Source organism: Suricata suricatta, chromosome 9 (assembly GCF_006229205.1).
Source record: "Suricata suricatta isolate VVHF042 chromosome 9, meerkat_22Aug2017_6uvM2_HiC, whole genome shotgun sequence".
In the NCBI taxonomy this organism is placed as follows: Eukaryota; Metazoa; Chordata; class Mammalia; order Carnivora; family Herpestidae; genus Suricata; species Suricata suricatta.
The window spans coordinates 87,439,092-87,454,662 of NC_043708.1; the positions used below are offsets into that span (position 1 = coordinate 87,439,092).

The 15,571-nt window shown below is 37.4% G+C and overlaps 1 protein-coding gene across 2 annotated transcripts in view; it reads left to right on the plus strand.

Moving 5' to 3' along the window:
• The first annotated feature begins 632 nt into the window (after positions 1–632).
• SLC12A1 (solute carrier family 12 member 1) overlaps positions 633–15,571 on the plus strand; it is a 99,054-nt gene continuing 84,115 nt past the window's right edge. For both annotated transcript variants that reach the window (XM_029950992.1, XM_029950991.1), the window contains exons 1-3: positions 633–1,052; positions 12,854–12,988; positions 13,143–13,218. In XM_029950992.1, coding sequence (XP_029806852.1) covers positions 633–1,052; positions 12,854–12,988; positions 13,143–13,218 — 631 coding nt within the window. The remainder of the gene's footprint in view (positions 1,053–12,853; positions 12,989–13,142; positions 13,219–15,571) is intronic.

Consider the following 15,571-nt stretch of genomic DNA (forward strand, 5'->3'; position numbering starts at 1 on the left):
TCATGGCATATAATCATTATCAGTTAATATGAATTCATGATAATGATAAAATACTTTGTAGTTTCAATATTTAGTACTGTCAATGAACTGTGTTTCAGACTGAGAATATTCTCATCAGCTTTTACTGCACTCACTGGTAGAGTTAGATCTTTTCTAAAATCGTATTGAATCAAACTGCACTGAGTCCAAGCAAATGCTACAAACACAGATAACATTTTAATGACTCCATTGAAAATTCTGTTTGCTGAAACGAGTCCCTTAGTTATTTATTACAGGATGTAATTGCTCGGTGACTAGAATTCCTGGATGGGTAATTTTTTAATGAGACAAATTTAAGATTATATGTCTTTGTGACAGAAAACGGTTTCCTCATACCCCTCTCCCTACTTAAATGTATTTATATTACTTGAAACAAGTTTAATTTTCTTTTTCAATGGCAGCTTCGAAGAACATTCTGAAGATTGTATAGGAGACAATACACCAAGAATCTATTTACTGAGTCCTTGTAGAACAAATGCCAGGAGCTCCCTTATGTAAACACATTAAAGTTTATTTTGAGGAGGAAATACATCGATATTTTTTAACAACTGTAAAGTAGACAGCTTAGTCCAAAAAGAAAGTCCTTTTGGAAGATGTCACTGAACAACTCTTCCAGTGTGTTTCTGGATGCAGCACCCAGTAATAGCAATCGCTTTCAGGTTAATGTAATAAATGAGAGCCACGAGAGCAGCGCAGCTGTGGATAATAACAGCGACCCTCCACATTATGAGGAAACCTCCTTCAGGGATGAAACCCAGAACAGATTCAGAATCAGCTTTAGGCCTGGAAATCAGGAGTGCTATGACAGGTTCCTCCAAAATGGAGAAACGGCGAAAACAGATGCCAGTTTTCATGCTCACGATTCTCACACAAACACATACTACCTGCAAACCTTTGGCCACAACACTATGGATGCCGTCCCCAAGATTGAGTACTATCGCAACACCGGGAGCATCAGCGGGCCCAAGGTCAACCGACCCAGCCTGCTTGAGATTCATGAACAACTTGCAAAGGTAAGCTTCAGAGCACAGGCAAGTATCCTCCCTTGCTCCTTCAGGTGATCTTCTGCTCTTTAATAATGCTGTGAATGCCAGAGTGTCTGGTGGAGAGATCTGCTGCAAACCACCCTCCTTCCTTACACAACTGTCCCTAGTTCCCCAAAATTAGACAATACACAGAGGTGTTCCACGAATGTTTATTGACTGAGCACAGAGAACTAAAGCATTAGCTCTGAAAGTTAGGCAGTGTGTTTTATTTTGTTTAAAGTTATAGTTTACCCACCCTTGGTTAAGCATGCCAAACCAAATACTAGGCTGATTTCACCTTACTATGAATGCCTCCACAATAGTTGTAAGAAAAAAGCCATCACTGGTGCTTGCTGTAGTTAATACTGTGCTACCAGCCTTCAGAGCCGTGCGGGTACTTTATAGTCTTTAAAGGGAAAGCCAAGATTTATAAGATTCGGCATTTTATCCCTTCCTCCTCAAAACTTTGCCTAAGGCTCCTGAATGCTCTTAAGCATATAAAAGTAACTGAATGAAATTTAAGAAATGGCTAAACTTTTCATTATTTAATGAAAATAAATAATGGGTTCCCAAATCTGCTAGAAGCACCAGGTAGCATTTTTTCTAATCTTGTAGCAAATCATTGATAGACTTCAGAGATTTCTTCTATAACTTGCTCTAAAATATATTGATGCACTTTATCTTTCTGCACCCCTGAACACAGTTTGGAATGAATATCATTCTTTATGGATGCAATTCCTTGCTAAAAAGAATAATTAGCTGTCATGTATCCAAATGTAGTTTACTTTTGCCCAGGTTTTGAGGTAAAAGAAAAAATTGATTGGAAAAATTCTTTTCATATCCATTCATTCACCGTTATTTTTGTCAAATGATTACCCATGCTAGGGAATCTAGGAATATTGCTCTCACAAAAGATGCTAATAAGGGTGAAAATTTCCTTTTAGTTTTCATTCTTCTTTCCACAAGGAAACCCATCTCTAAAACCCATTCCCCTTGGCCACTCAGGATCCCTGACTCTGCATCCTACCACGAGGGACTGAGTGACTTCCTGAGCAGAGCCCATGATCTGAATTCTGTACCCTTATTCTTTCTCCTCAGCAAGCTTTACTTGTCCCATGTACTATATTTGCAACACTCTGGTGAATGGCCGGTTTCTTTACAGATAGAAGAGTTAGACTTTATCTGGAATATTCAGTGCTTTGATCAAAAGAAGTTAGCAATGTGACAATGTCAGGAAAAAAAAATGGCAACCCCCATTAAGATTTTTCAGAGGGGAATTGATTTGAAGCTCCAAAAATCAGACTAAGGTGTCACTTTGCTTTGTGTGGGAAAGTGGAAAGAAGAAAGAAAGGGGAGAGGGAAGAGAAGGAAAAATTGGTTGCCAGAAGAGGGCACAAGGAGTTTTTAAGAAGGACAGAAAAGGAAACTTAGGGCATTATAAAGGGATTTCAGATTATTCTGAAGAAGTAAAATGAGCCAAAGTTCTCTTTAAAAAGACCTGAAATTCTCTCCCACCCACTCTACCTCATTCCACATAACTCTTAAAGCTCCTCCTTTGTAAACTTGTCATCATCAAAATTTAAATATTCTCCTATTTGTCCCTCAGTTTGCAATAAAACAAAATAAAATTCTATTTCCATTAATAAGGAAATGGAGTAAACTCACATTGGATTGATCTTCTGGAGAAAGAAACGCAGCTTATTGTAAGCCTTTACGTAAGGGGAGGAAACTCTCGGGAGTGGTGGGTTGTTCAAAAGTCATCTGAACGACCGTAGTCGAAATGCAGTAGATGCATTTGACAGGTTTCATAGCTGTTTGGGGTATCATATTCTTTTTGAAAATGACACAAAGACTTAACCTTGATGTATAGCTCTTTTTCTCAGATACAAAAGCGTAGCAAATTAAATAGTTTTTTCAGGGCATTGGGTCTGAACCTAATTTTTAATCATTCCAAATGAGTATAGTAATAAGTTACTCTTTTTTTTTTTAATTTGATCCTCACTTATCAAGACACTTAATGATTAAATCTCACAGAAGTATCCACATAGACAAATTGGGAGCAGAATTCTAATACAACCATGAATCTGCATTCTGGTGTTTCTAAAGTTGTAGGGCCCAGCCCACCTCTCCACATGTTCTACCTCCGTGCTATCCTTCACTATCAGACATGAGCGATCTGAGGCTTCATCAATTTATCCCTTTCTTCTTTGTTAGTGAATTTGATTCTTTTTCCCCCTACTTACCCTCCCCCCATAAAAGAAGAAGACCTGTAGTGTAATGACCTATGCTGCTACCTCCTTGTGGCCCTTGACACTTTTATGGTAGTTCCTCAAATCACAACTAGAAATGATCAATAGAACAAACCTTACAAAATAATACTCAGACATACCACCAATTTTGTATGCAAAAAATTATAAATGATGTTTACTTAAACAATTTAAAAGTGGAAAACAATTTACATACTACAGGTTAGGTGATCTTTTTTGGACTTATGATCATAATGCTTTAAAAAGCCACAGAAAAATTGTACATTTATATTAAATGACAACATATTTAGGCAGAAGCCAGTTGGATTTTGTGCAGAATCCTGGCTGTAACTTCCAAGTCAGAAAATAATTATATGACAAGGTTGTGCTAATAGTTGAAATGAAAAATAGGTTTGGAAGGCATTATTTTAAGTTTCTTACCTTCACTGAAACTCTAAGAGTGATACATATTGACAAAGTTTGTAATCCCAATGATTTGAGATCACAGGTGAAGAAATCCTTTTCATTTTCTCTGTAGTAAATAGCTAAATGCCTACACAGGTGGCTAGGAATTATAGATTTCCAAAAACCCTAGTTAAAAGCAGGGAAAAAATGACTCCATCCTTTACCTGCTCTGCAATATTATATAAGCTATGTAACTTCAACTGATATTGTAGCATGTTTGTGAATACTAGCTTATATACATATAAAGTCTAGCACATTGCCTTCTGCAATGAGTAGGAACTGAATAAATCATTGTTGATAGTGATGATGGCAGTTTCTGTATTCACTGATTTTTGCTTAAAATGTAAAATATACCCTAACAAAATATTTAACAAGTACTAAAAAGTATATAATGAAATGTCTCTTATCTAATATAAATCTACAGTTATTCTCTCCAAGGCAATTATTACTGGAAATTTCTTATAAATCCTCCCAGAAATTTTCTATGCTTTACAAGCATACATATATATATATATAGCTACCTAATTTTCTGTCTGTATATTTTTTCAAACACAAACACATATTGAAACATATTTTACACATTGTTCTGTGCTCTGTTTTCACTAAATAATGCACATTGGCATTCTTTCTGTATCAAAACATGTAATGATTATTAGACATCTGATCAAGATTAACCTAGTATTTTTACTTCGTAAAAATAATTCTACTGTTACTGTCCAGCATAATCCTGTAACCACCTTTTTTTTTTTTTGATTAGTGAAATACTTTATTAAGCGATCATGGGATTATCTTTCATTCCTAATTTTTAAAAAATTTAAATTCAAGTTAGTTGACATGTAGGGTAGTATTGGCTTCAGGAGTAGAATTTGGTGATTCACCACTTACATACAATACCCAGTGCTCATCCCGGCAATCAGCTCCCTTAAAGCCCATTACCCATTTAGCCCATCCCCCCACTCACCTCCCTTCCAGCAACCCTCAGTTTGTTCTCTGTATTTAAGGGTCTTTTGTGGTTTGCTTCCTTCTGTTTATTATGTTATTTTTATTTTTCCTTCCCTTATGTTCATCTGTTTTATTTCTTAAATTCCACACATGAGTGAAATCATATGATATTTGTCTTTCTCTAACAAATGACTTATTTCACTTAGCATCATACACTCTTGTTCCATCCACGTTATTGCAGATCTGTGGCCATCTTTTTATACACAATTCCTAACTACAGGGCTAACCAAAATGGAACCCCTTTTCAGCCTTACTACCACTATTGTTGTTAGCATTTCAGAAAAATATAGTTATATAGGAATCAGGAAAATATATAGCCTTTCTATCAAAGTCAGCATTCTGATGTCATTGAAATAAACTGTCTATGCAAAGAATAAAATACATAAAAATTAATATAGAAATATTTTTAAGGAAACCAACCATTAGAGAATGTTTCAAAACAAAAGCAACAGAATGACTTCACACTTGGTCCATTAGAGTGTTAGTGACAAAAAGTAATTTGTGAATAAAAAGCATTAGGAAAAGTAATTTGTGAATGAGAAGCATTACACACACTTATGCAAAAACAAACTTTTTATTGACTTTTTAATGTATCAGACAAGGTGCTCACACTTGGCAAATTCCCGTTCAATCCTTATAACAAACCTTCAATGTAGGTACTGTTGTTATTGCTATTTTACAAACTGTGAAGTTTTTATAATATCCTATGGAACTTTTACAAGAGAAAGCAATAACTTAAGTCAACAAACTTCCAAGGTCATGTGTCTAATAAGTTGAACCCATGTCTGCATGACTCCAGAGTCTATGTTCTTTTTATTTATTTTTTTTTAATGTCTGTTCTTTTTGAGAGAGAGAACACAAGCAGGGGAGGGGCAGAAAGAGAGGGACAAGGATCTGAAGCAAGCTCCACACTGACAGAAGAGTGCCCAATGGGGCTCAAATGATCAAACCTCAAGATCATGATCTGAGCTGAGGTTGGGTGCTTAACCCACTGAGTCACGCAGCTGCCCCCAGAGTCCATGCTCTCTATTGATACTTTCCATCCTCAGCCTACTCTCCCATATCACTTTGTCTCAGTTCATTTTGACAGCTACAGAGGACAGTGCAACTCAGGCACAAAGAATTCCATCTCAGTCTTGATGGGTAGAACAGGATATTCGATTCCTTTCTTGTTTGGGGGACTGTGCCAAAAGATCATATTCTGACAGAAACATTGTCTGTATTTTTTTTTCTCCTACAGAATTTTCTTTGTCATCATCAAAAGCATTTATTAGCCTTTTATATACAAGAGCTGCTATATAAAGTGAGTTAAAGAGATTTGATCTCTACTCTCTAGGATTTTATATGTCAAATGGCATTATTATGGGTAGAAATAAAGGGCATGTAGTCAGGTTAGCAAAATTAAAGTGCATAAACTAAGGTATAAGTGTTTATCTTCTTTAAAAGAGACAAAGGTTTACAAATACATTCTCTGGGAAATAGTATTTTCTAAAGTGTTTTAAAGTTCAAATTTGGAACTTTACCATTTAACTTGGGGCTATCCAAAATTAGAAATATCACCAAGCCAAATAAAATAGACATGAAAATTGAGGCAATAAATGCCTTGAAGGCCAGTAAAGATCAGTGGTCACCCCTAAAATACTTGCTGGAGTGAAAATCTGCAAACCAAATACTCATTTTAATACTGATCAGAAATTTTAGTTTTTAGTGCAATGATAGATGTGAATAGACTAAGAGTTCTTTTGTATATGCAGAAAATAAAAAGAATCTTTTGCCTTGTTTTTACTTGAGAGCGAGTGTGATAGGGGAGAGGCGAAGGGTGGGGGGAGAGAATCCTAAGCAGGCTTCATGCTCAGCATAGAGTCCACCACTGGGCTTGATCCCATGACCCTGGGATCATGACCTGAGCCTAAATCAAGAGTTCGACACTTAACTAAGTCATGCTGGCACCCCTTGATTTTATTTACACTGCTTGTTACACACATAGCTACCTTTTGGCCTAAGTTATCAAAAATATAAGTTAATTTGTGTATGAGCTATATGTTTTCAGATACAGTAAAAATACTATAATAAATTGTGACCATTGGTAGTGATTTACAGGCCTGGTTTATAAAAATTTTTGAAACAAAAAAAACCCTCTCATTTTCATAATTTAAAATATTTTCATTTATTACCAAGAGTTTGTTATAGAAACATTATAGAAACATAATAACATAGACTAGTAATATAGAAATGTGGTTAGAGTCGTGTTTTTTGGGGTGCCCAGGTGGCTCAGTAAGTTAAGCGTCTGACTTCGTATCTGATCATGATCTTGTTGGTTGTGAGTTCGAGCTCCGTGATGGGCTCTGTGCTCACCGCTCAGAGCCTGAAGCCTGCTTCATATTCTGTGTCTCCATCTTTCTCTCTGCCCTCCCCACTCACACTTTGTCTCTCTTTCAAAAATAAACATTTAAAAACGTTTAAAAAAGAATCATCTTTTCATGCTGAAATGAAACCTAGGAGTTATCTGATCCTTGCTGGAATTAGTTTTAAAATAATCCAGTGATGGGGTATCTGGGTAGCTCAGTCCGTTAAGTGTCTGACTTCAGCTCAGGTCATATCTCACCCTCGTGGATTAGAGCCCTGCATCCAGCTCTGCGCTGACAGCTGGGAGCCTGGAGCCTGCTTCAGATTCTGTGTCTCCCTGTCTCCCTGCTCCTCCCCTGCTCGCGCTCCCTCGCTCGCTCTCTCTCTAAAAAATAAATGTAAAAATTTAAAAATATATAATAAAATCCAGTGGCAGGGGTGTGAGGGGTTTAAGTGTAATAATATTGGCCGTATGTTGATAATTGTTGAAGCTGAGTGGTAGGCACGTGAGACCTGTTTATTCTCCCTACTATTGCATATATTTAAATATTTCAGTAATAAAAGAAAGTTCGAAAGTTCAAAAGTACTGGGAAGGGATCACAGAGTCGTAAATATTTATGGAGATATTTCTCAAAGATGGGCTAAGATTTCTACCATCCTGAGATTAAAGGGTGAAAAACCTAAAAATGTGTATACTAGCAAATATCATCTAGTTAGAATTTATTTAATAATTTTTTTAATGTTTACTTATTTTTGAGAGAGAGAGAGAGAGAGAGAGAGAGAGAGAGCAAGCCTTGACAGCCAGGAAGAGGCAGAGGGAGAGAGGGAGACAGAGGATCTAAAGAGGGCTCTATGCTGACAGCAGTGAGCTAGATGAAGGGCTTGAACTCATGACCCGTGAGATTATGACCTGAGCCGAAGTCAGAAGCTTAACTAACTGAGCCACCCAGGTGACCCTCTAGTTAGAATTTAAAGAATAAATACACTGATTTTTTTCTTCTTTGATGATAGCTAGAAATGCATTTATAATTTTTCTGGGGTCTGAAAAAAAATCACATTTTATATTACATAAAATAATTTAATCTTTTATCATCTAGCAAAACCCATTAGGAATTTACCCCTTAAACTGCATGTTATTGAAGCTTTACTAGTTTATCAATACTGGAAGGGAGAAGTATCTGACCTTTCTTTTCTTTTTCTTTCTTTCTGTCTGTCTGCCTTTCTGTCTTTCTGTCTTTTTTTCTGTCTTTCTTCCCAATGCACTTAATTTTACCTTTTCTGAATACTTAATGCACAGGTAAAACTTTTGGTAAATAAATAATCATTCCCTAAAGCTATGCAGTTTGAAATGCATTTACAAAAGGTGGTGGGTCATCGTTTATGGTAATGGAGTGTGAACAAAACATTAATTCAAAGTATGGGGGGGGGGACTGGTTTCAGGCAACAATCATAAAACTTTTAGTCTTGGAGGCTTTGGTCCCAAGAAAATGCACCAGCGAGGAGGCTGCCAGCTGCTGGTATAAGCTCACACCCATCAAATGCCCACAACCCTCAACCCAAAGTCTTTTCAGTACTTTGATGATAAGTTGACTTTGTAATTGCTGTGTAGGCTCACAAAAGAGGCAATTATCAAAGAGTGAAACCAAGTTTTGTTTTTCCATGTTAGAAGACGAAGATGACAAACATAGAAAAATGATTTTGCCTTCGAGTAAATTACTTCAAAGTAAGATTTGCAGAAAATTCATCGGTATCTACTCTCCTTGGCACTATCCAGGAAAGGTCAAGTCACTTGCTGGAGGACACACCCTGAGTTAATTGCACAGCTGAAACTAGATTCCACGCCTCCCAGTTTGTATGGGGCAGCGAGGTTTAAGCTCCTATAAGAACGTAAGCAATGGAAATGGATTCTGTAAAGTATGAGTAGGCCTATGGAGTCAAGGCAAGAAATGTACATTTAAAGGTTTTTTTCCTCTCTATGACATAAATATATTAAAAATGTGAAAACTCTAGCAGGTTGAACATATTGACCTAAGAAAGAGATGAATGCCCTACATTGATTCTATTTTTGAGTAGCTTTAGAAAATTATTTCCCTACTAACTTCCATATATGATGATTTCCCTGACATGCCCACATAGAATATTCCTTTTGCTTCATGGTGTGATGTCCTTGTGATAAAGTGAAGACCTGTTAAACTGTGCACAGAAGGACATCCACCAGATAGAAATGTCCATATAAGGGGAAAATTTAAGTATCTTATTCATCCTTTTGCCTATTTTGTAAGATGTTTTTTACAGTCATTGGTATTCTCATTAATCTAGATGTAAGGGTCACAGTTATCATTGGAGTTCAGGTGAGAGCAAAGCAATTTCCTGGACTAAACCCTCAAGTTCACGTTTGACCAGAAAATACAGGTTTTATTCCCAAGATTGTCTTTAAAAAGTCACTTGACTAAGGCTCTGTCTCATGGGATCCCCAATTAAGCAGGGAAAAGGAAATTGCCTTCTCCCTGAATGAGTAGCAGCTGATGCTCCGGCTGTGAGATCTTGATTAACTAGAATATTGTCAATTTTAAAAGTTTTTCCCAAATCAAGTCAAATAAATGAATTTCTTAACCAAATAATCTCTTCAACATTCATGGGCATTTTATCACATTTCTCAATTCTCTGCTCTCATTGATTTTCTAGTTACAGAAAGTTAAAGTTACATTTGAACCACGCAGCTGCCTTATGAGTGTAGAATCCGTTCAGACTAAAAATAGGACTTTTAACTGCTTGGAGAAAAACCTCCAATGTTCCATCCATCTGTAATTGACTGCAGTGTATAGACATGTGTGCTCCAACATGACAGCCCCATCCACGTGTGGCAATTGAGCACTTGAAACGTGCTAGTGCAAACTGAGATGTGCGGTCAGTATACACTGCAGGCCAGATTTCAAAAACATAGTGTGAAAAATGTAAAATATCTCATTACTATTTTTCTATTGGTTATATGTTGAAATGATAATAGTTGATGTAGATCTATTAGGTAAAACATATTAAACCAGCCCATGAGTCGGGTCCCTCCTCCAAGGTGGGTTGCCACTTTAGCTGATGAATATTACATTGCAAAGATTAAAAATGTGATATTGTACAAAAGTTAAGTACATTTTTAAAAGTGAAGGTTCAGATCTGAACCTAAGTAATTTCACGGATTTCCTTTTACGTCTTAAAGAAGAACTACTAGAAATTTTTGAATTACATACATGACTTGCGTTTCTACCCAGTATAGATTACCAGTTTCTGCCCTGCTAGTTCAGCTTCAATTTCTGTGGACCTCGTTTATCCATATTTTACTTTAATACGAACACATGTCAGCTTTCAATTATCTGCACGTAGGGATAGAGGGTGCTTACGACGAAGATACTCTTCGGGCAACTCAAAACTAAATTTTAACTATTAATTTTAGCTTCCTTTGTCATTAAATTTTAACCCCAGCCCCCACAATGCTGTTGGAAGATAGTGAGATTATCTCACTTGAGATTCATTCTCTTCCTCTCCCTTCTTTAATGCGGGTTACACAGAGGAAGCACTGAAAAATGGAATAGTCAATAGGGATGGAAGAGAAAACAAATAGGAGGCAAGAATGGATAAGAAACTAGGTCATCTTCTCTTAAGTGGCAGAGATCAGGTGGCCTTCAGGTCCCTTTATGGATTCAGTAATGTTTATTGAGGACCTGCTGTATGGTAGGCTCTTTGTTGGCATCGAGGAGAAGTAACCCACCTCCTCCAATTAATGACTTACCACATTGTGTTTCGTTGGTTACCCAAGTGTCCCACTAGTTTGATGAAAAGAATATTGTGGGAGGACAAAGTTGGAAGAAATTCTTATTGACATAGAGAAGCAGAAGAACATGGAGACAAGAGGTCAAAGTTTCCTGGAGCTAACAGCCCAAATTAGTCAGTTTATAGGGGCGCCAGGGTGGCTCAGTTGGTTAAGCAGCCAACTTCTGCTCAGGTCATGATCTCACAGTTTGTGGGTTCGACCCCTGCGTCAGGCCCTGTGCTGACCATTTATTTATTTGCTCAGAGCCTGGAGCCGGCTTCAGATTCTGTGTCTTCCTCTCACTCTGACTGTCCCCCACTCATGCTCTGTGTCTCTCTCTCTCTCAAAAATAAATAAACATTAAAAAAAATTTTTTTAAAGGAGTCAGTTTATAGTGGGTAGGCTAATGATACACCAAAGCCCAAAGAGCAATAACTCTTAAACATGGCAAGGACAAAAACTTTGATTGCCTTCCAATAAAGTCCTTATAGTAAACACTGAATATGTATTTCATGCCAGTCTTATTTTAGAGGAGAAAAAATATCCCTTGTCTGAGACATGTCAGCTAGTAATAGGGGAGCACATCATCCTAGCCTTAAACTAATTTAGACCACTTAAATAAGATAAAGTTGTTCTTTAATAATGGTGATTGAATGCTGATTGTAAGAGACTTCCTCAATGGTTTCAAACCCTTACTGGAAAAGGTTGCTTTGGAGGAACTCAGTGGGGTATAGTCTAACCATTGTAGTTAGGTAGGTGCACGATAGACTAAATGAAATGGGTGCATCTGAAATTATTCAAGGTCCTATCTAAAAGAGAAGTTAGAGTTATTTTTCATTTGAGAGAAACAGAGCTATTTTCCTACCCCATTGAATTCAGAGACTATCCTATTGATAAGGAAGTTATTCTTCAAAATTAGATCACACACACAAAATTAAGTTTTGACATTTTTTTTATACTACCTACTTCTTGTTTGTACTCAGTTTGCCTTTCTAGTAGTGATAAGACTTCTTACCCTTTGTACAATGCTATCAGCACATCCAGCAATTCTCAGGCAAAGGCATATCGAATCTGAAAGAAAGTTCCTCTACAGGAATAGCATCCTTGTAGCCAAACAGTGCCCTTAAATCTTTTTTCTTTTTGTTTTTAAAGAAAATGCTTATAGGAGCACCTGAGTGATGCAGTCAGATAACTGTCCAACTCTTGATTTCAGCTCAGGTTGTGATCTCAGGGTAGTTGGGATGAATCCCTGCGTTGGGCTCCTGGCTGAGTTATGGAGCCTACTTGATCTCTCGATCTCTCTCTCTCTCTCTCTCTCTCTCTCTCTCTCTCTCTCTCTCTCTATCTCTCCCTCTCCCCTGTTCCTGAACTCTCTCTATATAAAATAAGTTAGAAAAAACCAAATATATAAATCAACAAAATAAAATGCTTTTATGTGTTCTTTCATCCAATCTTCTTAAAGATACTGTGACATGTTTAGAGAAGTGTTGTTGTCATTATTTTAGGTGAATAAAATGAAGCCCAAGGAGTTTAACAGAAAGAGGTCCATGTAGTCTGCATCAAAGACATTAACCTCCTACTATGCCTCACTTCTGATAGACTTTAAGGCTGCCTTTGTTTCTTTTTCTGTTATTTGTTCTTTCTGTATTCTAAATTTACCTAAATCTACCCATTTTCCCCTAAGGTAATATTCTCACCCATAGAACTGCCCAAGCTCCTTTGCAGTTCTACTGTACTTGAAATTACTCACAAAATGAATCCATCTGCTCCCAGGGCAAAAAAATACTTACCTTATACACATGCTAGAATATGTTTCCTTCTTTTGGTGTGTCTAAAATTTCATGACATTTATTTTGATTTGCCTTTGAAAGTTTTCTGGAGCCTTCTGTTGACCAAATACTGTATTTTTGCTACCTGTATAAATGCAGAACGTAACAGTTGCACCGGGGTCAGCCGACAGGGTTGCTAACGGAGATGGGATACCTGGAGACGAAGAAGCTGAAAACAAGGAAGAGGAGGATAAAGCTGGCGTTGTGAAGTTCGGATGGGTGAAAGGTGTGCTGGTGAGAAAGCTCCTATGTTTCCAAATGAAATCTGTTTATTCCGTGTCTTCGTGGACTAAGTGTTAGCAAAGTTGGACACCAGAGTTACAGAGATGGCTGGGTTCTGCCCCACTCTCACTTCTCACATCCCTTTCAATGCTCCTTCAACCCACAGGTGAGATGCATGCTGAATATCTGGGGGGTCATGCTCTTCATTCGCCTCTCCTGGATCGTTGGAGAAGCTGGGATTGGTAAGCGCATTTCCCCATGCCCCATATACCCTTTTCAGTGCCAGTTATAAACTCAATAAGCAACTTGTTTTCACCATTAATGCTGAATGTGAGATGGAGGTCACAGAAATAATCTGCACTCGAGATTTTCTACTTTGCCTCTTTAACCATGTTTGTGAGAGAGAAAAGGTGTAGCGTAAACTTTTGGGAGACTGGAATTTTCCAGCTTACCAACCAGATAAATGCTCAAGTAAATATTTCTGTCTGTTCTTAGAGTTTTAAGTGTACAGATCTACAGAGACACATATTTTAAATACTACTATTCATCGTTTGAGACATACCGACGTTTGTGCATCCCCATTATGCTTATTGGCAAAATTTCCCTCAACCAAAACAGCTTGTGGGAAAAGTGGGAACAATGTGACCTGACTAATAGAAATGCTGAATTGTTGAACATTTGCCAAAGAAAATAATTGTGTTACTTTCAGGTACCAGGGATAAGAAAACAAAGGTTGATAAAATATGCCAGGTAGGGGCTTCACAGTGATAGATGAAATGACCGAGATAACATATATGAGCACTACTAATTTTTCTAACAGAAAATGCATGGTGTTGAGATTATTTTGAGTGATTCTTTGATATTTTTAAAGATTATATCTTCCTTAAAATATCATTTCCTGTGGCAAATCGTTTTTATAAAGAGTATGTAGATAAAATTTATATGAAAAACGTATTTAAATTTTATCAAAGTTCCTGATTTAATGTGATAAAAATTAATGACGTTCTACTCTATGTATGGGAAATGCATTACAAATCCACTTTTGGAGAAGACCTGTAAGTCATTAGTGTCAAGAACAAGAAAGTGCAGATGTGCTTTTGGATACTTACTACTCCAGAACGTATTCCAATTCACATTCAAAGGCGCTCGGTCATTATTGATTGCCTTCGGTCCTCAAAACCTACTGAGTTTAACCAGAAGTCTAACTCGCACAAAGAAAGGGCTGAGCTGTAAATGGAAACCCTGGAACCGGTTCCCGTAGTTTTTCCATGTTTCATGTTTGGCAACTGCTGGGCTCCTGACTAAGGGCTGCTTGCCAGCTTTATGATGCATCTCAAATGAACGCTTATAGCCGCAGGGTCCAAAATAAGTCGATGCTGTTCCATGGAAAATCTGCATCTTAATATTGCCAAGTGTTTGCTCCAGGGTTTCATGCAAAATTAGTTTTTTAAGGGCAGTTTAGTAACTTATTGAGATCATCAAGCAGCATTACTTTGTTTGGAGGTGTGAGCATAGCCAAGGGCAAGAGTAATTCTCTCTAATGCAGCTTATTTAACATCCATGTGTTCGGCGATAATCTGAACCTTAATCAGATCTTTCATTACTCTTCACAGTCAATCCAGTTTCATGCTTTGTGCAAAATCGAAAAACATGAAGAATCCTATCTTCTGCTAAACTGTGTATTATACTTTCAGACATCAGTATTGTTTTAATAAGGACCTTCCCTTTAAGTAGTCATATCCACTTTAAATGGGTGTCTAGTGGGTTTTCCTTTGAATGGAGGTTTGTTTGTTGTTGTTGTTTTAGTTCTCAGAAAGTAGACTTCAGTGAGTCATAGAAACTTATGACCACCCTCACTCAGTTTTACTGGCCTTTGCTATGAACTTAAAGCTAAATGAGTTGATTGAGTCATCTTCTGGGTCCCATTTGGATTCCCTTTATTGAGTAAGAAAAGAAGCAAATACAAGTTTCTCCTTGATTTGGGATAGTTTGGGGAAGATCTTTTGAAGAGGAGACCCTGGGAACAAAGACAGAAAAAAGCTGGCACCAAGAGTGACAGTAACTACAGCCTTCCGGTAACCCTTCTAGGGCCATGAGTTTTAGCTGTCTTTTCCCCCAAAACCAAAGGGTAGACTAAGCCAAAAATGCCATAAATTTGTTCTTCTCTGTCTAGGAGACTTTGGCAGGGGCAAGATGGCTTCTAATAAACTGAAACATTAGGCATGGAATAAGGGAGTGAAAAAGGTATGACCTGAAGCAAGTCACATATACTCCATGAGTTTCATTTTCTCATCTGAAAATTAGGGACCTGAATTAATTGTTTCCCAATCAATTCTGTGAAGATAAAGCTAAGTAACCTTGCTGTCTAGGCAGACACAACTTGAGGTAGGCTGGGACAGTGTAATAGGCTTCAGACTGAGGGGTACATAGGAATTACCTAGGAAGTTAGTTTCCAAAACCACAGAATCCTGGGATTCACTTTGAAAGATTCCAGCTCAGTAGGTCTGGGCATTTTTAGTAAACACTTCAGGTATTTCCTGAAGTAGGTGGTTCAAGGACTGCATTTTGAGAAAACTACTGACTGACTATTCTATA